This window comes from Saccopteryx bilineata, chromosome 6 (assembly GCF_036850765.1).
Source record: "Saccopteryx bilineata isolate mSacBil1 chromosome 6, mSacBil1_pri_phased_curated, whole genome shotgun sequence".
NCBI classification, from domain to species: domain Eukaryota; kingdom Metazoa; phylum Chordata; class Mammalia; order Chiroptera; family Emballonuridae; genus Saccopteryx; species Saccopteryx bilineata.
In genome coordinates this window covers 138,163,598-138,191,486 of record NC_089495.1, presented here as the reverse complement: position 1 = coordinate 138,191,486, position 27,889 = coordinate 138,163,598, and the positions used below count along the sequence as shown (strand labels likewise).

The following is a 27,889-nucleotide window of genomic DNA, read 5'->3' as shown; positions in this document are numbered from 1 at the left end:
CGCCTGGCAGTGCTACCCATGCGTTGTGTGCCATGGCTCTGGGGGACAGACCACATGCTTCTCCCAAGTCGCCCCTGGGTCAGAGCTCTTGTGACTCTCCCCTCCCTGCCACCCCAACCCACTCCTTCTGCTTGTCCCGAGACCCCTCACCTCCCTACCACTCAGTACCCACTCCTTCTCCTTGTCCTGAGACCCCTCCCCTCCCTACCACTCAGTACCCACTCCTTCTGCTTGTCCCGAGACCCTTCCCCTCCCTACCACTCAGTACGCACTCCTTCTGCTTGTCCCGAGATCCCTCCCCTCCCTACCACTCAGTACCCACTCTTTCTGCTTGTCCCGAGATCCCTCCCCTCCCCTCCCTACCACTCAGCACCCACTCCTTCTGCTTGTCCCGAGATCCCTCCCCTCCCCTCCCTACCACTCAGTACCCACTCCTTCTGCTTGTCCCGAGACCCATCCCCTCCTTTCCTACCACTCAGCACCCACTCCTTCTGCTTGTCTCGAGATCCCTCCTCTCCCCTCCCTACCACTCAGCATCCACTCCTTCTGCTTGTCTCGAGATCCCTCCCCTCCCCTCCCTACCACTCAGCACCCACTCCATCTGCTTGTCCCGAGACCCCTCCCATCCCTACCACTCAGTACCCACTCCTTCTGCTTGTCCCGAGACCCCTCCCCTCCCTTTCCTACCACTCAGCACCCACTCCTTCTGCTTGTCCCGAGACCCCTCCCCTCCCTTTCCTACCACTCAGCACCCACTCCTTCTGCTTGTCTCGAGATCCCTCCCCTCCTCTCCCTACCACTCAGCACCCACTCCTTCTGCTTGTCTCGAGATCCCTCCCCTCCCCTCCCTACCACTCAGCACCCACTCCTTCTGCTTCTCCCGAGACCCCTCCCCTCCCTTTCCTACCACTCAGCACCCACTCCTTCGGCTTGTCTCGAGATCCCTCCCCTCCCCTCCCTACCACTCAGCACCCACTCCTTCTCCTTGTCCCGAGACCCCTCCCTCCCTACCACTCAGCACCCACTCCTTCTGCTTGTCCCGGGACCCCTCCCTCCCCTCCTTACCACTCAGCACCCACTCCTTCTGCTTGTCCCGAGACCCCTCCCTCCCTAACACTCAGCACCCACTCCTTCTGCTTGTCCTGAGACCCCTCCCCTCCCTACCACTCAGCACCCACTCCTTCTGCTTGTCCTGAGACGCCACCCCTCCCTACCACTCAGCACCAACTCCTTCTGCTTGTCCCGAGACCCCTCCCCTCCCTACCACTCAGCACCCACTCCTTCTGCTTGTCCCGAGACCCCTCCCCTCCCTACCACTCAGTACCCACTCCTTCTGCTTGTCCTGAGACCCCTCCCCTCCCTACCACTCAGTACCCACTCCTTCTGCTTGTCCCGAGACCCCTCCCCTCCCTACCACTCAGCACCCACTCCTTCTGCTTGTCCTGAGACGCCTCCCCTCCCTACCACTCAGCACCCACTCCTTCTGCTTGTCCCGAGACGCCTCCCCTCCCTACCACTCAGCACCCACTCCTTCTGCTTGTCCCGAGACCCCTCCCCTCCCTGCCACCCCAACCCACTCCTTCTGCTTGTCCCGAGACCCCTCCCCTCCCTGCCACCCCAACACACTACTTCTGCTTGTCCCGAGACCCCTCCCTCCCCTCCCTACCACCCAGCACCCACTCCTTCTGCTTGTCCAAAGACCCCTCCCCTCCCTGCCACCCCAACCCACTCCTTCTGTTGTCCTGAGACCCCTCCCCTCCCTGCCACCCCAACCCACTCCTGCTTGTCCCAGACCCCTCCCTCACCTGCCTACCACCCAGCACCCACTCCTTCTGCTTGTCCAGAGACCCCTCCTCTCCCTACCACTCAGCACCCACTCCTTCTGCTTGTCCAGAGACCCCTCCCCTCCCTGCCACCCCAACCCACTCCTTCTGCTTGTCCCGAGACCCCTCCCTCCCCTCCCTACCACCCAGCACCCACTCCTTCTGCTTGTCCAGAGACCCCTCCCCTCCCTACCACTCAGCACCCACTCCTTCTGCTTGTCCCGAGACCCCTCCCCTCCTTGCCACCCCAACCCACTCCTTCTGCTTGTGCCGAGACCCCTCCCCTCCCTGCCACCCCAACCCACTCCTTCTGCTTGTCCCGAGACCCCTCCCTCCCCTCCCTACCACCCAGCACGCACTCCTTCTGCTTGTCCAGAGACCCCTCCTCTCCCTACCAATCAGCACCCACTCCTTCTGCTTGTCCCGAGACCCCTCCCCTCCCTGCCACCCCAACCCACTCCTTCTGCTTGTCCCGAGACCCCTCCCTCCCCTCCCTACCACCCAGCACCAACTCCTTCTGCTTGTCCCGAGACCCCTCCCCTCCCCTCCCTACCACTCAGCACCCACTCCTTCTGCTTGTCCCGAGACCCCTCCCCTCCCTGCCACCCCAACCCACTCCTTCTGCTTGTCCCGAGACCCCTCCCTCCCCTCCCTACCACCCAGCACCCACTCCTTCTGCTTGTCCCGAGACCCCTCCCCTCCCTTTCCTACCACTCAGCACCCACTCCTTCTGCTTGTCTCGAGATCCCTCCCCTCCCCTCCCTACCACTCAGCACCCACTCCTTCTGCTTGTCTCGAGACCCCTCCCGTCCCTACCACTCAGCACCCACTCCTTCTGCTTGTCTCGAGATCCCTCCCCTCCCCTCCCTACCACTCAGCACCCACTCCTTCTGCTTGTCCCGAGACCCCTCCCCTCCATACCACTCAGCACCCACTCCTTCTGCTTGTCTCGAGATCCCTCCCCTCCCCTCCCTACCACTCAGCACCCACTCCTTCTGCTTGTCTCGAGATCCCTCCCCTCCCTACCACTCAGCACCCACTCCTTCTGCTTGTCCCGAGATCCCTCCCCTCCCCTCCCTACCACTCAGCACCCACTCCTTCTGCTTGTCCCGAGACCCCTCCCTCCCTACCACTCAGCACCCACTCCTTCTGCTTGTCCCGAGACCCCTCCCCTTCCTACCATTCAGTACCCACTCCTTCTGCTTGTCCCGAGACCCCTCCCCTCCCTGCCACCCCAACCCACTCCTTCTGCTTGTCCTGAGACCCCTCCCCTCCCTGCCACCCCAACCCACTCCTTCTGCTTGTCCCGAGACCCCTCCCCTCCCCTCCCTACCACTCAGCACCCACTCCTTCTGCTTGTCCCGAGACCCCTCCCCTCCCTGCCACCCCAACCCACTCCTTCTGCTTGTCCCGAGACTCCTCCCCTCCCCTCCCTACCACTCAGCACCCACTCCTTCTGCTTGTCCAGAGACCCCTCCCCTCCCTGCCACCCCAACCCACTCCTTCTGCTTGTCCCGAGACCCCTCCCTCCCCTCCCTGCCACCCCAACCCACTCCTTCTGCTTGTCCCGAGACCCCTCCCTCCCCTCCCTACCACCCAGCACCCACTCCTTCTGCTTGTCCAGAGACCCCTCCTCTCCCTACCACTCAGCACCCACTCCTTCTGCTTGTCCTGAGACCCCTCCCCTCCCTGCCACCCCAACCCACTCCTTCTGCTTGTCCCGAGACCCCTCCCCTCCCTGCCACCCCAACCCACTCCTTCTGCTTGTCCCGAGACCCCTCCCCTCCCTACCACTCAGCACCCACTCCTTCTGCTTGTCCCGAGACCCCTCCCCTCCCTACCACTCAGCACCCACTCCTTCTGCTTGTCCCGAGACCCCTCCCCTCCCTGCCACACCAACCCACTCCTTCTGCTTGTCCTGAGACCCCTCCCCTCCCTGCCACCCCAACCCACTCCTTCTGCTTGTCCTGAGACCCCTCCCCTCCCTACCACTCAGCACCCACTCCTTCTGCTTGTCCCGAGACCCCTCCCCTCCCTACCACTCAGCACCCACTCCTTCTGCTTGTCCTGAGACGCCTCCCCTCCCTACCACTCAGCACCCACTCCTTCTGCTTGTCCCGAGACGCCTCCCCTCCCTACCACTCAGCACCCACTCCTTCTGCTTGTCCCGAGACCCCTCCCCTCCCTGCCACCCCAACCCACTCCTTCTGCTTGTCCCGAGACCCCTCCCCTCCCTGCCACCCCAACACACTACTTCTGCTTGTCCCGAGACCCCTCCCTCCCCTCCCTACCACCCAGCACCCACTCCTTCTGCTTGTCCAAAGACCCCTCCCCTCCCTGCCACCCCAACCCACTCCTTCTGTTGTCCTGAGACCCCTCCCCTCCCTGCCACCCCAACCCACTCCTGCTTGTCCCAAGACCCCTCCCTCACCTGCCTACCACCCAGCACCCACTCCTTCTGCTTGTCCAGAGACCCCTCCTCTCCCTACCACTCAGCACCCACTCCTTCTGCTTGTCCAGAGACCCCTCCCCTCCCTGCCACCCCAACCCACTCCTTCTGCTTGTCCCGAGACCCCTCCCTCCCCTCCCTACCACCCAGCACCCACTCCTTCTGCTTGTCCAGAGACCCCTCCCCTCCCTACCACTCAGCACCCACTCCTTCTGCTTGTCCCGAGACCCCTCCCCTCCTTGCCACCCCAACCCACTCCTTCTGCTTGTGCCGAGACCCCTCCCCTCCCTGCCACCCCAACCCACTCCTTCTGCTTGTCCCGAGACCCCTCCCTCCCCTCCCTACCACCCAGCACGCACTCCTTCTGCTTGTCCAGAGACCCCTCCTCTCCCTACCACTCAGCACCCACTCCTTCTGCTTGTCCCGAGACCCCTCCCCTCCCTGCCACCCCAACCCACTCCTTCTGCTTGTCCCGAGACCCCTCCCTCCCCTCCCTACCACCCAGCACCAACTCCTTCTGCTTGTCCCGAGACCCCTCCCCTCCCCTCCCTACCACTCAGCACCCACTCCTTCTGCTTGTCCCGAGACCCCTCCCCTCCCTGCCACCCCAACCCACTCCTTCTGCTTGTCCCGAGACCCCTCCCTCCCCTCCCTACCACCCAGCACCCACTCCTTCTGCTTGTCCCGAGACCCCTCCCCTCCCTTTCCTACCACTCAGCACCCACTCCTTCTGCTTGTCTCGAGATCCCTCCCCTCCCCTCCCTACCACTCAGCACCCACTCCTTCTGCTTGTCTCGAGACCCCTCCCGTCCCTACCACTCAGCACCCACTCCTTCTGCTTGTCTCGAGATCCCTCCCCTCCCCTCCCTACCACTCAGCACCCACTCCTTCTGCTTGTCCCGAGACCCCTCCCCTCCATACCACTCAGCACCCACTCCTTCTGCTTGTCTCGAGATCCCTCCCCTCCCCTCCCTACCACTCAGCACCCACTCCTTCTGCTTGTCTCGAGATCCCTCCCCTCCCTACCACTCAGCACCCACTCCTTCTGCTTGTCCCGAGATCCCTCCCCTCCCCTCCCTACCACTCAGCACCCACTCCTTCTGCTTGTCCCGAGACCCCTCCCTCCCTACCACTCAGCACCCACTCCTTCTGCTTGTCCCGAGACCCCTCCCCTTCCTACCATTCAGTACCCACTCCTTCTGCTTGTCCCGAGACCCCTCCCCTCCCTGCCACCCCAACCCACTCCTTCTGCTTGTCCTGAGACCCCTCCCCTCCCTGCCACCCCAACCCACTCCTTCTGCTTGTCCCGAGACCCCTCCCCTCCCCTCCCTACCACTCAGCACCCACTCCTTCTGCTTGTCCCGAGACCCCTCCCCTCCCTGCCACCCCAACCCACTCCTTCTGCTTGTCCCGAGACTCCTCCCCTCCCCTCCCTACCACTCAGCACCCACTCCTTCTGCTTGTCCAGAGACCCCTCCCCTCCCTGCCACCCCAACCCACTCCTTCTGCTTGTCCCGAGACCCCTCCCTCCCCTCCCTTGCCACCCCAACCCACTCCTTCTGCTTGTCCCGAGACCCCTCCCTCCCCTCCCTACCACCCAGCACCCACTCCTTCTGCTTGTCCAGAGACCCCTCCTCTCCCTACCACTCAGCACCCACTCCTTCTGCTTGTCCTGAGACCCCTCCCCTCCCTGCCACCCCAACCCACTCCTTCTGCTTGTCCCGAGACCCCTCCCCTCCCTGCCACCCCAACCCACTCCTTCTGCTTGTCCCGAGACCCCTCCCCTCCCTACCACTCAGCACCCACTCCTTCTGCTTGTCCCGAGACCCCTCCCCTCCCTACCACTCAGCACCCACTCCTTCTGCTTGTCCCGAGACCCCTCCCCTCCCTGCCACACCAACCCACTCCTTCTGCTTGTCCTGAGACCCCTCCCCTCCCTGCCACCCCAACCCACTCCTTCTGCTTGTCCTGAGACCCCTCCCCTCCCTACCACTCAGCACCCACTCCTTCTGCTTGTCCCGAGACCCCTCCCCTCCCTGCCACCCCAACCCACTCCTTCTGCTTGTCCCGAGACCCCTCCCCTCCCTACCACTCAGCACCCACTCCTTTTGCTTGTCCCGAGACCCCTCCCCACCCTACCACTCAGCACCCACTCCTTCTGCTTGTCCCGAGACCCCTCCCCTCCCCTCCCTACCACTCAGCACCCACTCCTTCTGCTTGTTCCGAGACCCCTCCCCTCCCCTCCCTACCACTCAGCACCCACTCCTTCTGCTTGTCCCGAGACCCCTCCCCTCCTGGCCACCCTAACCCACTCCTTCTGCTTGTCCCGAGACCCCTCCCCTCCCCTCCCTACCACTCAGCACCCACTCCTTCTGCTTGTCCCGAGACCCCTCCCCTCCCTGCCACCCCAACCCACTCCTTCTGCTTGTCCCGAGACCCCTCCCTCCCCTCCCTACCACCCAGCACCCACTCCTACTGCTTGTCCAGAGACCCCTCCTCTCCCTACCACTCAGCACCCACTCCTTCTGCTTGTCCTGAGACCCCTCCCCTCCCTGCCACCCCAACCCACTCCTTCTGCTTGTCCCGAGACCCCTCCCTCCCCTCCCTACCACCCAGCACCAACTCCTTCTGCTTGTCCCGAGACCCCTCCCCTCCCCTCCCTACCACTCAGCACCCACTCCTTCTGCTTGTCCCGAGACCCCTCCCTTCCCTGCCACCCCAACCCACTCCTTCTGCTTGAACCGAGACCCCTCCCTCCCCTCCCTACCACCCAGCACCCACTCCTTCTGCTTGTCCCGAGACCCCTCCCCTCCCTTTCCTACCACTCAGCACCCACTCCTTCTGCTTGTCTCGAGATCCCTCCCCTCCCCTCCCTACCACTCAGCACCCACTCCTTCTGCTTGTCTCGAGACCCCTCCCCTCCCTACCACTCAGCACCCACTCCTTCTGCTTGTCTCGAGATCCCTCCCCTCCCCTCCCTACCACTCAGCACCCACTCCTTCTGCTTGTCCCGAGACCCCTCTCCTCCCTACCACTCAGCACCCACTCCTTCTGCTTGTCTCGAGATCCCTCTCCTCCCCTCCCTACCACTCAGCACCCACTCCTTCTGCTTGTCTCGAGACCCCTCCCCTCCCTACCACTCAGCACCCACTCCTTCTGCTTGTCCCGAGATCCCTCCCCTCCCTACCACTCAGCACCCACTCCTTCTGCTTGTCCCGAGATCCCTCCCCTCCCCTCCCTACCACTCAGCACCCACTCCTTCTGCTTGTCCCGAGACCCCTCCCTCCCTACCACTCAGCACCCACTCCTTCTGCTTGTCCCGAGACCCCTCCCCTTCCTACCATTCAGTACCCACTCCTTCTGCTTGTCCCGAGACCCCTCCCCTCCCTGCCAACCCAACCCACTCCTTCTGCTTGTCCTGAGACCCCTCCCCTCCCTGCTACACCAACCCACTCCTTCTGCTTGTCCCGAGACCCCTCCCCTCCTGCCACCCCAACCCACTCCTTCTGCTTGTCCTGAGACTCCTCCCCTCCCCTCCCTACCTCTCAGCACCCACTCCTTCTGCTTGTCCAGAGACCCCTCCCCTCCCTGCCACCCCAACCCACTCCTTCTGCTTGTCCCGAGACCCCTCCCTCCCCTCCCTACCACCCAGCACCAACTCCTTCTGCTTGTCCCGAGACCCCTCCCCTCCCCTCCCTACCACTCAGCACCCACTCCTTCTGCTTGTCCCGAGACCCCTCCCTTCCCTGCCACCCCAACCCACTCCTTCTGCTTGAACCGAGACCCCTCCCTCCCCTCCCTACCACTCAGCACCCACTCCTTCTGCTTGTCCCGAGACCCCTCCCCTCCCTTTCCTACCACTCAGCACCCACTCCTTCTGCTTGTCTCGAGATCCCTCCCCTCCCCTCCCTACCACTCAGCACCCACTCCTTCTGCTTGTCTCGAGACCCCTCCCCTCCCTACCACTCAGCACCCACTCCTTCTGCTTGTCTCGAGATCCCTCCCCTCCCCTCCCTACCACTCAGCACCCACTCCTTCTGCTTGTCCCGAGACCCCTCTCCTCCCTACCACTCAGCACCCACTCCTTCTGCTTGTCTCGAGATCCCTCTCCTCCCCTCCCTACCACTCAGCACCCACTCCTTCTGCTTGTCCCGAGACCCCTCCCCTCCCTACCACTCAGCACCCACTCCTTCTGCTTGTCTCGAGATCCCTCCCCTCCCTACCACTCAGCACCCACTCCTTCTGCTTGTCCCGAGATCCCTCCCCTCCCCTCCCTACCACTCAGCACCCACTCCTTCTGCTTGTCCCGAGACCCCTCCCTCCCTACCACTCAGCACCCACTCCTTCTGCTTGTCCCGAGACCCCTCCCCTTCCTACCATTCAGTACCCACTCCTTCTGCTTGTCCCGAGACCCCTCCCCTCCCTGCCAACCCAACCCACTCCTTCTGCTTGTCCTGAGACCCCTCCCCTCCCTGCTACACCAACCCACTCCTTCTGCTTGTCCCGAGACCCCTCCCCTCCTGCCACCCCAACCCACTCCTTCTGCTTGTCCCGAGACTCCTCCCCTCCCCTCCCTACCACTCAGCACCCACTCCTTCTGCTTGTCCTGAGACCCCTCCCCTCCCTGCCACCCCAACCCACTCCTTCTGCTTGTCCCGAGACCCCTCCCTCCCCTCCCTACCACCCAGCACCAACTCCTTCTGCTTGTCCCGAGACCCCTCCCCTCCCCTCCCTACCACTCAGCACCCACTCCTTCTGCTTGTCCCGAGACCCCTCCCTTCCCTGCCACCCCAACCCACTCCTTCTGCTTGTCCCGAGACCCCTCTCCTCCCTACCACTCAGCACCCACTCCTTCTGCTTGTCTCGAGATCCCTCTCCTCCCCTCCCTACCACTCAGCACCCACTCCTTCTGCTTGTCTCGAGACCCCTCCCCTCCCTACCACTCAGCACCCACTCCTTCTGCTTGTCTCGAGATCCCTCCCCTCCCTACCACTCAGCACCCACTCCTTCTGCTTGTCCCGAGATCCCTCCCCTCCCCTCCCTACCACTCAGCACCCACTCCTTCTGCTTGTCCCGAGACCCCTCCCTCCCTACCACTCAGCACCCACTCCTTCTGCTTGTCCCGAGACCCCTCCCCTTCCTACCATTCAGTACCCACTCCTTCTGCTTGTCCCGAGACCCCTCCCCTCCCTGCCAACCCAACCCACTCCTTCTGCTTGTCCTGAGACCCCTCCCCTCCCTGCTACACCAACCCACTCCTTCTGCTTGTCCCGAGACCCCTCCCCTCCTGCCACCCCAACCCACTCCTTCTGCTTGTCCCGAGACTCCTCCCCTCCCCTCCCTACCTCTCAGCACCCACTCCTTCTGCTTGTCCAGAGACCCCTCCCCTCCCTGCCACCCGAACCCACTCCTTCTGCTTGTCCCGAGACCCCTCCCTCCCCTCCCTACCACCCAGCACCAACTCCTTCTGCTTGTCCCGAGACCCCTCCCCTCCCCTCCCTACCACTCAGCACCCACTCCTTCTGCTTGTCCCGAGACCCCTCCCCTCCCTGCCACCCCAACCCACTCCTTCTGCTTGAACCGAGACCCCTCCCTCCCCTCCCTACCACCCAGCACCCACTCCTTCTGCTTGTCCCGAGACCCCTCCCCTCCCTTTCCTACCACTCAGCACCCACTCCTTCTGCTTGTCTCGAGATCCCTCCCCTCCCCTCCCTACCACTCAGCACCCACTCCTTCTGCTTGTCTCGAGACCCCTCCCCTCCCTACCACTCAGCACCCACTCCTTCTGCTTGTCTCGAGATCCCTCCCCTCCCCTCCCTACCACTCAGCACCCACTCCTTCTGCTTGTCCCGAGACCCCTCTCCTCCCTACCACTCAGCACCCACTCCTTCTGCTTGTCTCGAGATCCCTCTCCTCCCCTCCCTACCACTCAGCACCCACTCCTTCTGCTTGTCTCGAGACCCCTCCCCTCCCTACCACTCAGCACCCACTCCTTCTGCTTGTCTCGAGATCCCTCCCCTCCCTACCACTCAGCACCCACTCCTTCTGCTTGTCCCGAGATCCCTCCCCTCCCCTCCCTACCACTCAGCACCCACTCCTTCTGCTTGTCCCGAGACCCCTCCCTCCCTACCACTCAGCACCCACTCCTTCTGCTTGTCCCGAGACCCCTCCCCTTCCTACCATTCAGTACCCACTCCTTCTGCTTGTCCCGAGACCCCTCCCCTCCCTGCCAACCCAACCCACTCCTTCTGCTTGTCCTGAGACCCCTCCCCTCCCTGCTACACCAACCCACTCCTTCTGCTTGTCCCGAGACCCCTCCCCTCCTGCCACCCCAACCCACTCCTTCTGCTTGTCCCGAGACTCCTCCCCTCCCCTCCCTACCACTCAGCACCCACTCCTTCTGCTTGTCCTGAGACCCCTCCCCTCCCTGCCACCCCAACCCACTCCTTCTGCTTGTCCCGAGACCCCTCCCTCCCCTCCCTACCACCCAGCACCCACTCCTTCTGCTTGTCCCGAGACCCCTCCCCTCCCCTCCCTACCACTCAGCACCCACTCCTTCTGCTTGTCCCGAGACCCCTCCCTTCCCTGCCACCCCAACCCACTCCTTCTGCTTGAACCGAGACCCCTCCCTCCCCTCCCTACCACCCAGCACCCACTCCTTCTGCTTGTCCCGAGACCCCTCCCCTCCCTTTCCTACCACTCAGCACCCACTCCTTCTGCTTGTCCCGAGACCCCTCCCCTCCCCTCCCTACCACTCAGCACCCACTCCTTCTGCTTGTCCCGAGACCCCTCCCCTCCCTACCACTCAGCACCCACTCCTTCTGCTTGTCTCGAGATCCCTCCCCTCCCCTCCCTACCACTCAGCACCCACTCCTTCTGCTTGTCCCGAGACCCCTCTCCTCCCTACCACTCAGCACCCACTCCTTCTGCTTGTCTCGAGATCCCTCTCCTCCCCTCCCTACCACTCAGCACCCACTCCTTCTGCTTGTCTCGAGACCCCTCCCCTCCCTACCACTCAGCACCCACTCCTTCTGCTTGTCTCGAGATCCCTCCCCTCCCTACCACTCAGCACCCACTCCTTCTGCTTGTCCCGAGATCCCTCCCCTCCCCTCCCTACCACTCAGCACCCACTCCTTCTGCTTGTCCCGAGACCCCTCCCTCCCTACCACTCAGCACCCACTCCTTCTGCTTGTCCCGAGACCCCTCCCCTTCCTACCATTCAGTACCCACTCCTTCTGCTTGTCCCGAGACCCCTCCCCTCCCTGCCAACCCAACCCACTCCTTCTGCTTGTCCTGAGACCCCTCCCCTCCCTGCTACACCAACCCACTCCTTCTGCTTGTCCCGAGACCCCTCCCCTCCTGCCACCCCAACCCACTCCTTCTGCTTGTCCCGAGACTCCTCCCGTCCCCTCCCTACCTCTCAGCACCCACTCCTTCTGCTTGTCCAGAGACCCCTCCCCTCCCTGCCACCCCAACCCACTCCTTCTGCTTGTCCCGAGACCCCTCCCTCCCCTCCCTACCACCCAGCACCCACTCCTTCTGCTTGTCCAGAGACCCCTCCTCTCCCTACCACTCAGCACCCACTCCTTCTGCTTGTCCTGAGACCCCTCCCCTCCCTGCCACCCCAACCCACTCCTTCTGCTTGCCCGAGACCCCTCCCTCCCCTCCCTACCACCCAGCACCCACTCCTTCTGCTTGTCCCGAGACCCCTCCCCTCCCCTCCCTGCCACTCAGCACCCACTCCTTCTGCTTGTCCTGAGACGCCTCCCTTCCCTGCCACCCCAACCCACTCCTTCTGCTTGTCCCGAGACCCCTCCCCTCCCTGCCACCCCAACCCACTCGTTCTGCTTGTCCCGAGACCCCTCCCCTCCCTGCCACCCTGCACCCACTCCTTCTGCTTGTCCCGAGACCCCTCCCCACCCTGCCACCCAGCACCCATTTCTTCTGCTTGTCCTGAGACGCCTCCCCTCCCTGCCACCCCAAGCCACTCCTGCTTGTCCTGAGACCCCTTCCCTCCCTGCCACCCTAACCCACTCCTTCTGCTTGTCCCGAGACTCCTCCCCTCCCTGCCACCCTGCACCCACTCCTTCTGCTTTTCCTGAGACCCCTCCCCTCCCTGCCACTCAGCACCCTCATCTGCTTGGCAAAATCTTACTTCTTCAAGGACAGGTTTCAGTATTGCCTGTAAAACTTTTACCAAGTTTTGTAGAATGAATGAGTGGCTCATTTGAACTCAACACACACCTTTAAGAGCTGCGATTCTCAAATGTGATTAGAGGGAGAGAGGTGAGGAGTGTCCTAGAGGGATGCTGCTAATATGTAGTGAGGGCATGTGGCCCAATAACACCTGTCAGTTTTACACACGAAACAATACTGTGTTGCTTGTCTAATACTATGGAAAATAAATATCAGCAAAACCTTGACAGATGGAAATACCTGGAAAGGATTTTGTGCATGTTGACATGAAGATGAGAATGATGACAGGATAGGTGCCGCTAGGGATGTGAATTTTATGATGATCAAAAGAGAGCATTTGTTAAAATGGCTAAGTAGCAACATTTAATCTAGGGACTCATAAAATGTTAATAGTAAGTGCCCAATAACTGTTTATATCCAAATGTGAAGTTTTCAGGTTGCATTAGGAGCTGTGTTTCTTAGTGCAGGAGTCATGTTTTACATGGACTTCTCTTTCAGATGAAATGAAGACTTTTGCGGGCCAGCAGATCGAGCCTCTCTTCCAGTTCTCATGGCTGGTCGTATTTCTGACCCTGCTGCTGTGTGGGGCGCTCGGGCTGCTCTTGGCCTTTGCAGTCGACCCCAATCTCGGCATAGCCGTGTCGCTGAGCTGCCTGGCCCTCTTATACATATTTTTTAGTAAGTCTTCGCTTTTTATGTTTTTCAAAAATGTGGTAAATGTCAAGACTTACTTTACTTACACATTATTGATAGCTATCTCTTAAAACCTGCGATTTTCATAGTTAGGTTAGAAAATTGTTCTTTCTGATGTTTTACAAGTTGGCCTAGGAACGTTGCCTGCAGCCTGGCTGGAGTAGCTCTAAACCGAGTGTTCTAGTTGTTAATGTTGAAGAGAACTCTAACAATTGTACTTAGCCCTTTGTATGCTAGTTAATGATTTATATTGGACTCTATTTTGATAAAAGTCTTCATAGCTTTCACTGGCATGCTCTTGAGCAGTTTAATCATGACTGTAATTTTTATTTTATATAAAAACAAAGTAAAAATAATAAAATACAGTCCGTGTCCCTGGGGTGTCCTCAGTTGTAAGAAAGGAAATGGATTTGCTGTCGGAGGAGCTGGTCACTTCAGCAGTTATGAATAGTGGCAAATCCAAAGTCACTTGCATTGGGATCTGAACTGAGTGATGCTTCTGTTTAGCATTGGTCTTTCTTGTGTCATGTTTTAGTCTGTTTGCTTTCCATTTTCCATATGCTGTCTGCATGTTGGTGGAGGTTGATTAATAGAGAATTCTTTGCAGTGTAGTTAGGAAATAGCATCGGTCCCAAAAAAGTTGTGTAAACCTATCTGCCATTCTTGATATTTGACTGTTTGGAGGAAAGAGATGCTTGACTAACGGTTTTGGATAATTCTCTTCCACTGTGCATTTCAGCTGTCATTTACTTTGGTGGCCGGAGGGAAGGGGAGACCTGGAACTGGGCATGGGTGCTCAGCACCAGACTGGCAAGACACAGTGGGTACCTGGAGCTTCTCCTCAAACTGATGTTCGTGAATCCGCCTGAGCTGCCTGAGCAAACCACGAAGGCGCTCCCTGTGAGGTGAGTCCGTCCCTTTGACAGAAGGAACGTCTAATAAGATGAAGCAAAATCAAGTTTATGATGCATCGTTTCTCACTGTACATTTCAAGAAACATTGGTCCCTTAAACACTTTATATTAGAAATAAACAGAGATGCCCTGATCAGACATGTTTGGGAATCATTTCATATTATGTCTCCTCTTATACATTAGAGCAGTGATTTTCAACCTTTGTTTCTCACGCACTCATCAACTAATTACTAAAGAAAAAGGGGCCCTGACCTCTTCTCCCTTAGTAACTAATTTATTTGTGCCATGAGATGAAAATGGTTGTATTTAGTCAGAGGCACTGACCTTAGTAATTAGTGTGTGTTTGTGCCATGGAAAAAAAAGGTTGAAAATCACTGCAACTAGAGGATTAGAGACACTTTCTATAAAGAAATCTGCTCAACTTTGATTTACCAAATTCTATTTATGTGTGAGCCTCTTCTGCCCCACATGACACCTGGATCTGAGGAGTGGACTGGGGCCTCCTGGGGTCAGCATGTGACCTCGGCGACCCCGCTGGTGCCCAGAGCTGCTCTGTCCTGGTGTGGAGTGTGCTTACCTGCCTGCCAGCAGTGATTACTGATACTGCAGGGGAAATGTGTGAGGAAACAGTCCAGAAGAGGGAACCGTGTCACCAGGAGAGGGGAACGGTGTTGGCTCCGGAGGGAAGGAGTGGAAGCCGGGGTCAGGGAGCCGAAGGCAGGTGGAGTGCCGGAGAACTGAGCGAGGTCGATGGGTCCTGGAGTCAGTTTAAGATTGTCACCAGATAGAATACGTGTAATTTAAAATAAAAATGAAGAGGCCAAGCCAGGTAATCCATCGCAGCTGTGACATGAGATAGGTAAAGAAATCAGCTGATAGGTGATCGAGTACTGCGTAAAGGAGTTAAAGATAAAATGATCAAGTGGAAAAAGTTAAAAAAGAAACGTGCAGAGTAGAATAAAATAATGGAAAATATTTTTACAGAAAATGAAAACCTTAAGTTAACGAGATGGTATTATTTTGAAAGTTAGAGCAGTTGGAATAGCCTGGGTCAAGACTGCAGTGGAGTGCAGTGTGACACAGCCTGTGTCTCGAGAGCCCCGGCCCCTGCTGGGCTGAGGTGAGCTTATCTGAGGAGGGAGGGGCGAGGGCACTTGTGCCAAAACTCTCCCCTCGGAGAAGTCACATGTGAGTAACACAGCCATTCCAAAGAAGAAACGTGGAAAGAGTATTTTATACCTTATTTTTAGATCCCTGGTGGCTATTTAAGCTTTAAATAAGACATTCTAAAACTTGAGGTTTTAAAGGGCATTACATTCTTAATGACTATCATATTTTCTCAGGCTTCTAATCTTTTTGATTAGTGCTTAGAAACCGCTCTTTGAAGTGCAGCTCTTTCTGGCGATGTTGTGATGAGGGATGCCACCTTGTAACCGTATCATGGGAGCTGCTGAAATGTCTGCTTCCTTTCCTGAACTCTGTCATGACCTTTTTCTCTTCTGCCTTTCGTCAGAATTACTTCATGTAGCTTTGCTACACTTCTCATTTTTATTGTCTTTCCAGAGAAAAGTATATAAGATGTTAGAAATGGAAGATACCTAATGAAGACACCTAATTTCAAGTTCTTTCCCCTCCTTAGAATTTTAAAAACAACATTCTGAATGAGACAGAAAATATAGGGTACGTGATACAGAGATGCTGTCTGTTGGCGTGGTTTCTTTGGCGAGCTGAGAACTGTGTTCTTTGCCTCCCCCAGGTTCCTGTTCACAGATTACAACCGGCTGTCCAGCGTTGGCGGGGAGACGTCCATGGCCGAGATGATCGCCACCCTCTCAGATGCTTGTGAGAGAGAGTTTGGCTTTCTAGCCACCAGGCTTTTTCGAGTGTTCAAGACTGAAGACACACAGGGTAGGACTTTCTTCCTTCTTCCTCTTCCTCTACTCTCCTCCCCCGTTCTCTCCTCCCCTCTCACCTCCTCTCCGCTCCTTCCCCCTCTTGCTCCATGCTTTCTTCCTCCTTCCTCTTTCTTTGTTGTGTGTAGGGGTTTGGGATGTGATGAAAATATGAAGTGAGCCCTTGGCTAGATAGCTCAGTAGGTTAGAGCATCATTCCGATGCACAGAGGTTGCTGGTTCGGTCCCTGGTCGGCACATCCAGGAACAGATTGACGCTCCTGTCTCTAAAATCAATCAATTAGGAAAGGAAAAGTTCATTCCTTTAAAAAAAATAAGAAGTGGACATCAGATTTGTCATATGCCATCACTGTCGTGATGAGGGTTTTTCTATATACTTTTATATCAGGGATCCCCAGACTTTTTACACAGGGGGCCAGTTCACTGTCCCTCAGACTGTTGGAGGGCCGGACTATAAAAAAAAAAACTATGAACAAATCCCTATGCACACTGCACATATCTTATTTTAAAGTAAAAAAACAAAATGGGGACAAATACAATATTTAAAATAAAGAACAAGTAAATTTAAATCAACAAACTGACCAGCATTTCAATGGGAACTATGCTCCTCTCACTGACCACCAATGAAAGAGGTGCCCCTTCCGGAATTGCGGTGGGGGCCGGATAAATGGCCTCAGGGGACTGCATGTGTAGTTTGGGGACCCCTGCTTTATATGTAAATAGTTAAGACCATGTGTTGTATTACAGGTAAAAAGAAATGGAAAAAGACATGCTGCCTCCCGTCGTTTGTCATCTTCCTGTTTGTCTTGGGCTGTGTCATTGCCGGCATCACTCTCCTGGCTATATTCAGAGTTGACCCCAAACATCTGACAGTGAACGCTGTCCTCATATCGATCACATCTATTGTCGGCTTGGCGTTTGTGCTGAACTGTCGTACATGGTGGCAGGTGCTGGACTCACTCCTGAATTCTCAAAGAAAACGCCTCCACAGCGCTGCCTCCAAGCTGCACAAATTGAAAAGCGAAGGATTCATGAAGGTCAGCTCTCATTGGTTATTACAAGTAACCAGGCCCTGGCTGGTAGATCAAGTGGTTAGAGCATCTGTCAAGGTTGAGGGTTCGATCCCTGCTCAGGGCACATAACAAGACTCAACCAGTGAATGCATAAATAAGTGGAATAACAAATCGGTGTTTCTTCCCCCCCCCCCCCAAATAAATAAATGGATAAATAGCTAAAGTAACCATTGTGTCAGTGTGCACCCACGACCATGACCATTGGGCTTTAGGGCATGTAATCTCTAAATGTGACAGTGTTGCATCTATGTTTAGTTTTAGTCTAGATTTTTCCTGTGGAAATGCATATTTGAAGTGGAAAAGTTAAAATGTTTTTATAAAATAAACTTTTATAAGATACTCAAAGGACTTTGCAGATTGATAACTTCACAGGAGGTAATTTCTACCTAATAATATAGGTTCCTCTAGAGCAGGGGTCTCAAACTCGCAGCCCGCTGAACAATTTTGTGCGGCCCGCAGACTAATCCACGAAGTTCAAAATATTTTGGATAAAATTAAGTAAGCCTAGGGGCCTACTTGTATTTTTCATTTCTCTAGCATCCTAGCTAGATGTTAGCTTAGTTAACAGCAGTTGTGATGCGAACTACAGTTTCTGGTTGTTTTGTGACACTGAGTAAACTGCATGTACGATTGTGCTTGTTGTACTGATTTTTTTTTTTCAACTGCAGTGAGAAAAGTGTTGTGTAACAGTTGCCTTTTGTAGACCTAGTGCGGCCCGCCAAACGGCTGTGATCTTGCTCTGCGGCCCACATGCTGAGTTGAGTTTGAGACCCCTGCTCTAGAGCCTGGTAGAGTAAGCAAATTGAACCACTGAAACACAGAAAATAGGATCATACCTTTAGAACCAATACAACATCTGCAGCCCCTTCCTTTGATCAAAGTCATGTGTCATCAGGTAGCCAGTTGGATCATTTAGATTTGGGTTCAGATCTCAGACTTTTGACATTCAGAGCATATGATCTTGGAAAGAAGTCACTCACCCCGTATAGTTAGGAAAATGGGTATGCAGTTCCACCTCGTTGTAAGGGTGGGATGCTCAGATTCGTGTGAAGTCACTTGGTAACGTGTGAAGCACTCACACACTTCTAAAGGGAGCCGTGACCAGCACTGAGGACTCTGGGTCTCTTCTTGCGGGTAGCCAACTCCTGCCAGGCTTTTAAGAAACGTGCTGCACTTCCTCCTGTCCTGAGTGCCTTCTGTCCTTTCCTCTCCCAGGTTCTGAAGTGTGAAGTGGAGCTGATGGCCAGGATGGCGAAAACCATTGACAGCTTCACTCAGAATCAGACAAGGTTGGTGGTCATCATCGACGGGCTGGACGCCTGCGAGCAGGACAAGGTCCTCCAGATGTTGGACACGGTATGTCCTCCCGTTGAGGGCTTGCCAGCGCGGCTGGGCCAGCTGCGAGGTGACTTCATGAATAGCTTTGATGGAATTTGAATAGCGGTTTTCTTCTGTAACAATAATGCAGGAACAGGACAAGAATAACTGTTTCACCACGAACAGATTTAAATAATTTTCACTGAAGGGCAGAGTGAAGAAACAAAGAGCAGAGGAGCTCTGTTGGTGAGCACAAGTCTCCAGCCTTTCCCTGCAGAGTGTCCGGTTGGAGGAGAAAGAAGTAGGACGCCCGCAGGGCGGGGCGTGTGGTCCAGCCAGCACGGCTGTGGTCTCCGATGTGTGCTCCCGGCAGCGGTGTGACCAGGCTGGGACAGTGTGCCTAATACCTCATGCAGAGCCATGAGTATCTCATGTGTGTTGACCTTACCTCTTACATGGACCGTAGTGTCTCAAATTAGAACAGGATATTTTGTTTGGAGGTTTTATCACTGTCAAATGGTGAAAAATTGTCATAGTGAGAAACCATGTTGTGACGTCAGTAAAATTTGTTTTCATAGAATATAATATTTTGATGGAAAATAGTTTTTAAAAAATATAATCATCAAAGGATAACACAGATTTTGAGGAGACTTTTTATCACATTGGATAATTTAAAATTTAAATCATGAATATACATTTCTTTTCCCACAGGTCCGAGTTCTGTTTTCCAAAGGCCCGTTCATTGCCATTTTTGCAAGTGACCCACACATTATCATAAAAGCGATTAACCAGAACCTCAACAGCGTGCTCCGGGACTCGAACATCAACGGGCACGACTACATGCGGAACATCGTGCACCTGCCCGTCTTCCTGAACAGCCGCGGGCTAAGCAACGCGAGGAAGTTTCTCGTAACTTCAACCACAAACGGAGATATTTTGTGCTCAGACGCTTCAGGTAAAGGTCAGGTTCCTTTGGGGAAAGGTCAGGCACTTTGGGGTTGAAGTAGTTCTGTCGTCTTTTATGTCGACTCGCCTTTTATCTGGAGGAAGATTGTTGTCAGTTTGTGTCTCTTTATACTGCATGTGGCAGAATGCTGGTACAAACGGTGCTCTTGGTGAATTCTTTAAGGGATACAGGACGATGCCGACAGAAGAGTTTCACAGATCAGCCTTGCAGAGACGGCGAAGCTCGGTAGCAAAACAGCCCTCAACCGACGGGTAAGAGGCGCTTGTTCTGAGCTGTGTGTCTGCTCACGTCGCTCTTACTCAGATAAAGTTGATGTCGTGTAATAACCTTGTAGACATTGCACTGAGCTCATCAAATCAGTGTTATCATTGAAGTTCAGTGCCAGTGCTCTTCAGAGTGCTGTAAACCTTGGGGGCCTGTCCTTTCTTTACGGGCTCAGCCTGCACATGCCCTGGACGCCAGACTCTGGGATCAGACTCTCTGGGGGAGGTGATAGAGTCTCCAGGCGGGGATCAGACTCTGGGGAGATGATAGAGCCCCCGGGCGTTTCCGACCTCAGAGCCTGTATTCACTCCAGTGCTTGTTGCCACCGCAGCTGTAAGGGATGAGGAGGCTTGTGTGAGGAAACCTTGCTTTCCCTTCCTGTTGACCTTCCTCTTTCCCTGATGTCTTTGAGCTGTGCCTCTGTCCACTCACCTTCCCAGCCTCTGGGTTTCTGTCCTGCCCACTCCTAGACCTCGCTTGTACAGAGCAAGGGCATGTGACAGAAAGTCAGTCACGGTCATTGTACCACTTAGAGATGGCTAGGTTGGACCAGCATTGATTTACACAGGTTTTTTTTTTTTTTTTTTTTTAAGTTTGTTACTAGTAAATTTGGATATTTTTGCATTTAAAAGTATCTTTAGTGACCTTATGACATTCTGATTTTATGCCTCTACTCTATGCAAATATGGGTGCAAAGTTAGTATTAGGAATAACAGTCAGTGGCACCGAGTCCAAAGGAGGGCTTGATTTATTCCTCTGAATGTCCTGGGGCCGGGACTGCGGGGCTCCCTGGGTTGGCAGCCACCTTTCCCTGGGTTCACGACCCCTGACAGGAAGGCACCTCTGTTGTGCCTGCTCTTCCTCTCAGGCGGTAGAGGCCCCACCCTGCCCGTTGGTGCCTTTGATTTATTTAGTTATGTTAATTCAGTGCACTTAATGTAGAGGTGAGGATAGTTAGAACAGCTATGCCTCTTAGATAGTTGTCACACATTGAAAAATAACCTAAAAATCAAAATGCTAAATCCTTAAAACTAAGCGAGAGGTTACTTGCTTTACTTCAGGGTTTCCTAGAAACTGAGCTGCTACAAGAGTTTGAACTGCATTCTCTTTATATAATGTGCTTACTTCCAGCCCTGCAGGCCCTGGGCTTGCTCATAGTACACTTTATTGGTTCTAATCTTCCTCCTTGCCTGCAGATTTAGGTGTCTTGTTGTTGTCACAAACACGTTAACTTCCCAGAAAGACTTGCGTTCCCATTCTCACTGCTGGTTCGCTCTCCAGGACACTTACCGGAGGAGACAGATGCAGCGGACCGTCACCCGCCAGATGTCCTTTGACCTGACAAAGCTGCTGGTGACGGAGGACTGGTTCAGTGACATCAGCCCTCAGACCATGAGAAGATTGCTCAATATTGTTTCCGTGACAGGTGACTTGTCTTACTGTCTCATGGTGGATGACGAGCTCTCCTCATATTAACAAAGCAGGACAGAGACTGAGATGTGCTGTGCTTTCTGTCATATTCTGAAGACCGGCGTGGTTTACACAAAATGGAGTTAGGAAAGCCAATGTTAGTTCTGACAGCAAAAATCAACCGTCCACGGTGCACTGTTACTTTAACACTTGATTTAAAGAATCTTGCCTCTCATGTCAGGTTGGCTGGGAAGGGGTGAGGACCCTGTCCCTGTGTGGCAGACTGGGTCCCTCTCCAGGGTGGGAGAGGCCGGCAAGGCCGGTGTAGTGAGCTGGATAAGCGGTTGGTCTGGGGGGAGGGTGTGACGGGCCAAGGACCTGGGAGACTCGGGTGGGGTCCCTTGTATCAGCGGTGGGGGAAGCAGTAATTCATCATTGAGCCTGAACAACTAGATCTCAATACAGATATAAACTGAACTGAAATGATCAAATAAAAACTGACAACGTTTAAAATTAAAAAGCTACAATCCGGGCCCTGGCTGGTTGGCTCAGTGTTAGAGCATCGGCCTGGTGTGCAGGAGTCCTGGGTTCGATTCCCGGCCAGGGCACACAGGAGAGGCGCTCATCTGCTTCTCCACCCCTCCCCCTCTCCTTCCTCTCTGTCTCTCTCTTCCCCTCCTGCAGCTAAGGCTCCATTGGAGCAAAGTTGGCCCGGGCGCTGAGGATGGCTCCATGGCCTCTGCCTCAAGCGCTAGAATGGCTCTGGTTGCAACAGAGCGACACCCCAGATGGGCAGAGCATCGCCCCCTGGTGGGCATGCCGGGTGGACCCCGGTTGGGTGCATGTGGGAGTCTGTCTGACTGCCTCCCCGTTTCCAACTTCAGAAAAATACAAAAAAAAAAAGCTACAATCCACAATTCAGGATCCCAACAAAATCAAGGATAAAATGAGGAGGCAGCGAGACGAGATGTTAGGTCTAAAGGTGGAGGATGGCCACTGTCCCCGTGGGAGTGTGTCCTGGGTCAGGACGCTGAGCTGGGGCCACACACAACCCCAGGGAGAGAAACAGTGTGTGGACAAGTTTTAGAAACACATTGTAACTCACCTGGTAGGTTATTATAGAGGCCACCCTTCATCCCTAAGAGTAAGTGTGCGGGATGGCACACCCCTCCCCCTGACGTGATGGCGGTGGCCAGCAGGTTTGGTCTTGTTCAGAGCCCCTCGGGCGGCTCTCAGGCACAACCTCAGAGGACAGGGCCCGTCACAGGCACACCCATGTTCTGCTGCGTGGTGTGGACAGTGTCGTCTGTCTGACTTGCAGTTCTGAAAGATTTTTGCCTGCATGTATGTGGTCACAGCAGTGTGGTCAGCGCAGCATGAGAGGGAAGACACACAAACAGTTATGTTACAATTAAACAGGATTGGGCTTAAGCCCTACAAGCTTCCAGTAGAGTTCTTTGGATTGTAGAAGCTATGCATATAGTTGGTATGGATTTGTGGATTTGTTGTGTAAATTAAATGGCAAATTTTGAAGATTTAAAGTTATTTATGAATATGCTCATTGTTTTACTTATCATAGCATTATACATCTCTTAATTTAAAAATGTTCTTGTGTTGCATAAAGGGCGATTACTGAGAGCCAATCAGATTAGCTTCAATTGGGACAGACTCGCTAGCTGGATCAACCTCACCGAGCAGTGGCCGTACCGCACTTCCTGGCTCATACTGTATTTGGAGGAGACTGAAGGTATTCCAGATCAGATGACACTAAAAACCATCTATGAAAGGTACTTTGATCTTTTTGTATTTAACTTTATCTTAGATCGAGTTCACTTTTCAGAAAAATGTTAACACATATAAAGCCAAATGAATATAAAATGTTATATATAAAATGGACACTTCCAAATTCAACTAATGATTCTCACTAATTCTGCTATACTTTTGGAGTTGTATTAACACAAGTATATATCCCATCATATAAAGTGTACATCGTTACTTGGCTATATTCTTCCTTTTTCAGTGTAAACTGTGATAAAATGTTTAATTACTAGTCCTATTGGCTTTATGGATTTATATATATACTGCTCACAGAAATAAGGGGATATTTTATTGCTTCACATTCATTTTGAAATATCCCCTAATTTCTGTGAGCAGAGTAGGTGAAAATGCAGAGCCTAAAACATTATTATTTGTTTTCATTTTATATTTTGTTCTCAGTGTCTTCAAAGAATATTAAGGGGGTTATATTTTCCAAAGCATTGGTGCTAGTATTTTCTCAGATTTATATCTGAAAGTTTTTAGGAACATGAAGACTGATTGGAAAACATTCTTTGCATTAGATAATAATGGAATTTATTGTTCTTTTGTGTTCAGACATTTAAGATACTTCTAAAATTTCTACTTTTGATAAAGAAGTGAATAACATTTTTCTTGAAAGACATGCAGTGAAGTGTCAAGTATGTCAAGTTTTAATCGACAGTTACCAATTAATTGTCAAATTCAGAACTAAAATTATACTCCTTTTTGTTTCCCAGAGCACTTAATACTTTCAAAGTTTTCAATTGCTACTCTAAATAAGCTATCTCTTAGAAAAAATATAATAACAAGGAACTATACAAATAATTTTATAAAACTCAGTAAACTTGAAACTGCTGTTCTGAACTCATTTGCACCGAGGGTAGACAGTCCAGTAGGTGGCAGTGGCACGTCAAGGTTACAGGCCTCTAGTGAGTGGTGCTTAGTGGTGTCCGCCCTTTGACGTCTGAGAAATCTTATGAGATGGGTACGTGATTGGTGTGTAGTAAAGTGCTGTTTTATTTCATGAATAAATGTTTGCATCATAACACAGGTACCGGGTAATTGTGAATGTTTGCTAGATGAACACAGGTAATATTAAATGATTGAAATACCCTTCTAAAAGTTTTGACTCAATAATAATTCACACCAATATAATGGGATTTACTTTTCACATGGTTATTTTTACATAAAGCCCTCATTAGTGTGGGCAGATAGTCCTTTGACACCTGATTTTATCCCTGAGAAGTTGTTATTTCTGTGTAAATAAAAATAGATCTGAGAAAAGGGTAAGCCTTCATTTAGGAACTAGGAACTGGATTCTTAGATTTTATTCTGTTGGAATTGGTATTGTCCTAGAGTAATATATTTGGTTTCAAGAAATTTGGAAACATGGGAGGAGGGCTGGTTGTCTCACAGGGTCCTGTCTAGGGTGGAGGGGCAGGCCGCATGGCATTAGGGCTCCACCTGTTGGCAGGTGTACAGGTGTATCCCAGCCTCCCTCCTCCACACCAGCTTTGCTCCTCAGTGCCCCGCCCCGATGTACAGCTCGGGGAGGAGGTAGAGTGGCTCCTTGTGATCCGCAAGGGAGGCATGGCTCAGGAAGGTTGAGGCGCGTCCTGGAGTCAGACCCATGCACCCTGGCCACCGCACTCCGTTTGCCCCACAGTCTGTGGGGGAGACTGTCAGCAGGCACTGTTTCTATTCACACGTGAGGAAACTGGAGAGCCTGTCACTTGCTAAGAGTCTCCCAGCCAGTAGGTGGGAGAAATGGGGCCCAACAGGGGACACGTGGCTGTAGGCCCATGCACTGGGGGCGCTGCCCTCATAGCATGCATGTCACTGACATTTCCTGAAGCCGTGTGCTGCTGAAATACTTAAACGCCTGAACCTTTATGATGAAGTATTTGAGGTTTTCGCATTTTTGTTTCCTCCAGTTTTCCCTAGAATGTTGTAAGATAGTCATATTTTATTTAGTATTTAATATCAATTGTCTTATATTTCAGTAACAACTAACTTATTCAAGACATTGCTGTCATATATTTTTCTATAATTTTTTGCCTTCATAAAGACAACAGTTTTTCCTATTTAAAATAAACTTGACCACCTTGTTCAATTTTCCTTTTTCTCATCTGTCTGTGTCTATCTTAATCTGTCTGTTTATTTCTATCCGTCTGTGTTTTATAGCAGAGTGAGTATTTGTCAGCCTCTGGTTTTGGTATATGATAGAACTCAAATCAGTCTCTTTACTTCCCTTTACCTGACGAGAATGCTTAGACAGACGTGTACTGTGTCTCAGGATTACGGAAACATTGGTCAGTTGTCACATGTGAGGGCTGTGTGCTTGCAGTCCCAGGCACCAGGTCCTGCACGTTCCGTAAAGAGGGTGTCAGTGGTGACAGCCTGGGTCCTTGGGAGATAAAAGCAGGAGAGATGTAAAAATGAACAAAATATTTCTAAAGTTCTCTAAAAAAATTAATATTTTAGTTCAATCCAACACAAACTTATTAAGTGCCTACTGTTCGGGGGCCCTGCAGCTAGATTGCTGGAGATAAAATGGTGAACAAGCTCATATATATTTATTTTCTGGTCCAACAATAGCACTCATGGAAATTTACTCAAAACTTACCCCTCCAGGACCCCTTGAGTAGAAGTCAGTGCTTGTACGGGTTGTTTACTGTGATGTTGCACTTAATATAAACAGCTCCAATGCACACTTATAGGAACATTGGTTGAATAATTATGGCACATCTGCCATAATCAAGTATTTATAACCGTAGAAAAGACTGAGGAAAAACTATGATTTGAGATGGAGAAATTTCCAGGATACATTAAGTGAAAAATGCCAAGTGCAGAGGAATATATAACGTGCTATAGAAAGAAGGTGGAATCATAGTATCCATATATAAATGTCTGTTTATGTAAAAGCATGTAAGAAACCCATAGGGAGGTGAACCACAGACTAATGAAAATATTTACTTATAGAGGGTTCCTTGGTAGAGGAGATGTCTCTGAATGTACTTTTTTAGTGTGACTTTCAAATCATACTCACAATATAAACTCAGGGTAGGAAAAGGCAAGCCCTGATATTGACTACAAACAAATAAATGATCCTATGTATACATGAAAATGATAACATAACTATACAGAGAAAATGTATAATAAATTCAAGCATTTTTGAACTTAGTACTCTGACTATATTCTTAGTAGAATATATTCTGAAGGTATGATTAGAATCTGCAACTCTTGGGTTAGTTAATTACTCAGGTGAAATCACATATCTATATATAGTGCACACTAATTTCTTTACAGGAAGTTTATCTTTTTCCTACATGTTGTTAAACTATGTACAAAATGTAGAGGTTGCTTGTATGAAACAGTTTTATCATTGGACAGTACTTTGAATTAAAAATTAATAGTTTTAGAGTTTTCTTTAATTTTTTGCTGGGATGGTGGCCAGAAGACAATAGATACAAAGAGGATGAGAACTAATTTTATCTTGCTTTAGAAATTAGCATTTGAATCTAACCTGTCTTCCTGAAATCTCACCTCTTTTTAAAGAGGCCAAAATAAATAGGTGTTAGAGACCTAATGGCTTCCCTTACCATTTTGTGTATCTGTTCTGGTTAGTTTTCTTCACTTACTGTGTATTTAGTGTGAGTTTTTGCTGTGGCTCATGGCTTATGTTGTTGTCCATTACGCTTTTATGTGTTCCAGGGGTTGGCAGAGGAGATGTAATGCGCAGGGCCGTGGGAGGGCAGATATAAACAGCGTTTTGTGCTCTAGAGGAGCTATGTTACATATCTTTTTCTAAACCACTAGAGGGTAAATTACACACAACGTAGCTTTTGTTCTTTTATTTTTATTTTTGAAAGAGACAGAGAGAGGGACAGACAGACAGGAAGGGAGACAGACGAGAAGCATCAATTCTTCATTGCAATGTTCAATTCTTCATTGATTGTGTTCTCATATGTGCCTTGACCAGGGTGAGGGGGGCTACAGCAGAGTGAGTGACCCCTTGCTCAACCCAGCGACCTTTGGGCTCAAGCTGGTGAGCTTGTGCTCAAGCCAGCAACCTTGGGGTTTCCAACCTGGGTCCTCTGTGTCCCAGTCTGATGCTCTATCTCAGGGGTCAGGAACCTTTTTGGCTGAGAGAGCCATGAACGCCACATATTTTAAAATGTAATTCCGTGAGAGCCATACAATATGTTTAACACTAAATATAAGTAAATGCGTGCATTTTATGTAAGACCAACACTTTTAAAGTACAATAAGTCTCTGAATTCTTTTTAATAATGTTATGCTGTTGCTAACCAATGATGAATAAACTACTTCTTACCATTAATGCAACTTCTGGTGCTGCATGGTTTTGCTGATGGCTTTGTAGTCTGGTTGATATGTAGTGAGGTTAAGCTTCATGCAGGCGTTGAGACTTCCATCCGTTAAACGTGATCGTAGGTTGGTCTTAACGTTCTTTAGATGTGAGAAAGACTGCTCACGTGCATATGTAGAGCCAAACATTGTCAGTACAGCAATTCTCACACGCTACAGTGTGTGATATGTGACAGGAAGCATGTTCCAAGTTTTGACCATCAGCTGGTTCGTGGTTGAAGTTTTTTCATTTCTCCCCGCTTGTTTGCTCACCAACTCTGCTTACTGTAGTGCAAGTCTTTCCAAATCTTCATTCAGTGACTTGAACTTATTCACTCACATGTCTGAGGCCTTCAGGTCATCAGCTTGTAGCTCAAAATCTCTGACAGAGACACCAGGGATGTAACTCAGGTTGGCGCTGTCCACTGTACACTCGTGTGGATGGGTGATGAACGAGTGCACTCACGAAATTCTCCAAAGTGCGCTTTGAATGACTGCAGAAGATTAGATGTGAATCCTGCTAGCTGCTGGAGATCAAGATGTTGAGCAGGGTCACTTGCTGTGCATGCATCTTTAAACTTTCCCAGTTTTTCAAAGTGTGGTAAACGACCTGTTTCAATGTTTGCGATGAAGAGTTCCAGCTTGTTTCAGTGCACTCACGAAATTCTCCAAAGTGCGCTTTGAATGACTGCAGAAGATTAGATGTG

The 27,889-nt window shown here is 52.2% G+C and overlaps 1 protein-coding gene across 7 annotated transcripts in view; it reads left to right on the top strand.

Moving 5' to 3' along the window:
- Positions 1 to 27,889, top strand: part of KIDINS220 (kinase D interacting substrate 220) — a 108,367-nt gene that overhangs the window by 37,856 nt on the left and 42,622 nt on the right. For all 7 annotated transcript variants that reach the window (XM_066237245.1, XM_066237243.1, XM_066237241.1 and 4 more), the window contains exons 14-22: positions 12,967 to 13,146; positions 13,901 to 14,066; positions 15,831 to 15,982; positions 16,734 to 17,023; positions 18,275 to 18,415; positions 19,088 to 19,331; positions 19,506 to 19,594; positions 20,889 to 21,033; positions 22,642 to 22,804. In XM_066237245.1, the coding sequence (XP_066093342.1) occupies positions 12,967 to 13,146; positions 13,901 to 14,066; positions 15,831 to 15,982; positions 16,734 to 17,023; positions 18,275 to 18,415; positions 19,088 to 19,331; positions 19,506 to 19,594; positions 20,889 to 21,033; positions 22,642 to 22,804 (1,570 nt within the window). The remainder of the gene's footprint in view (positions 1 to 12,966; positions 13,147 to 13,900; positions 14,067 to 15,830; positions 15,983 to 16,733; positions 17,024 to 18,274; positions 18,416 to 19,087; positions 19,332 to 19,505; positions 19,595 to 20,888; positions 21,034 to 22,641; positions 22,805 to 27,889) is intronic.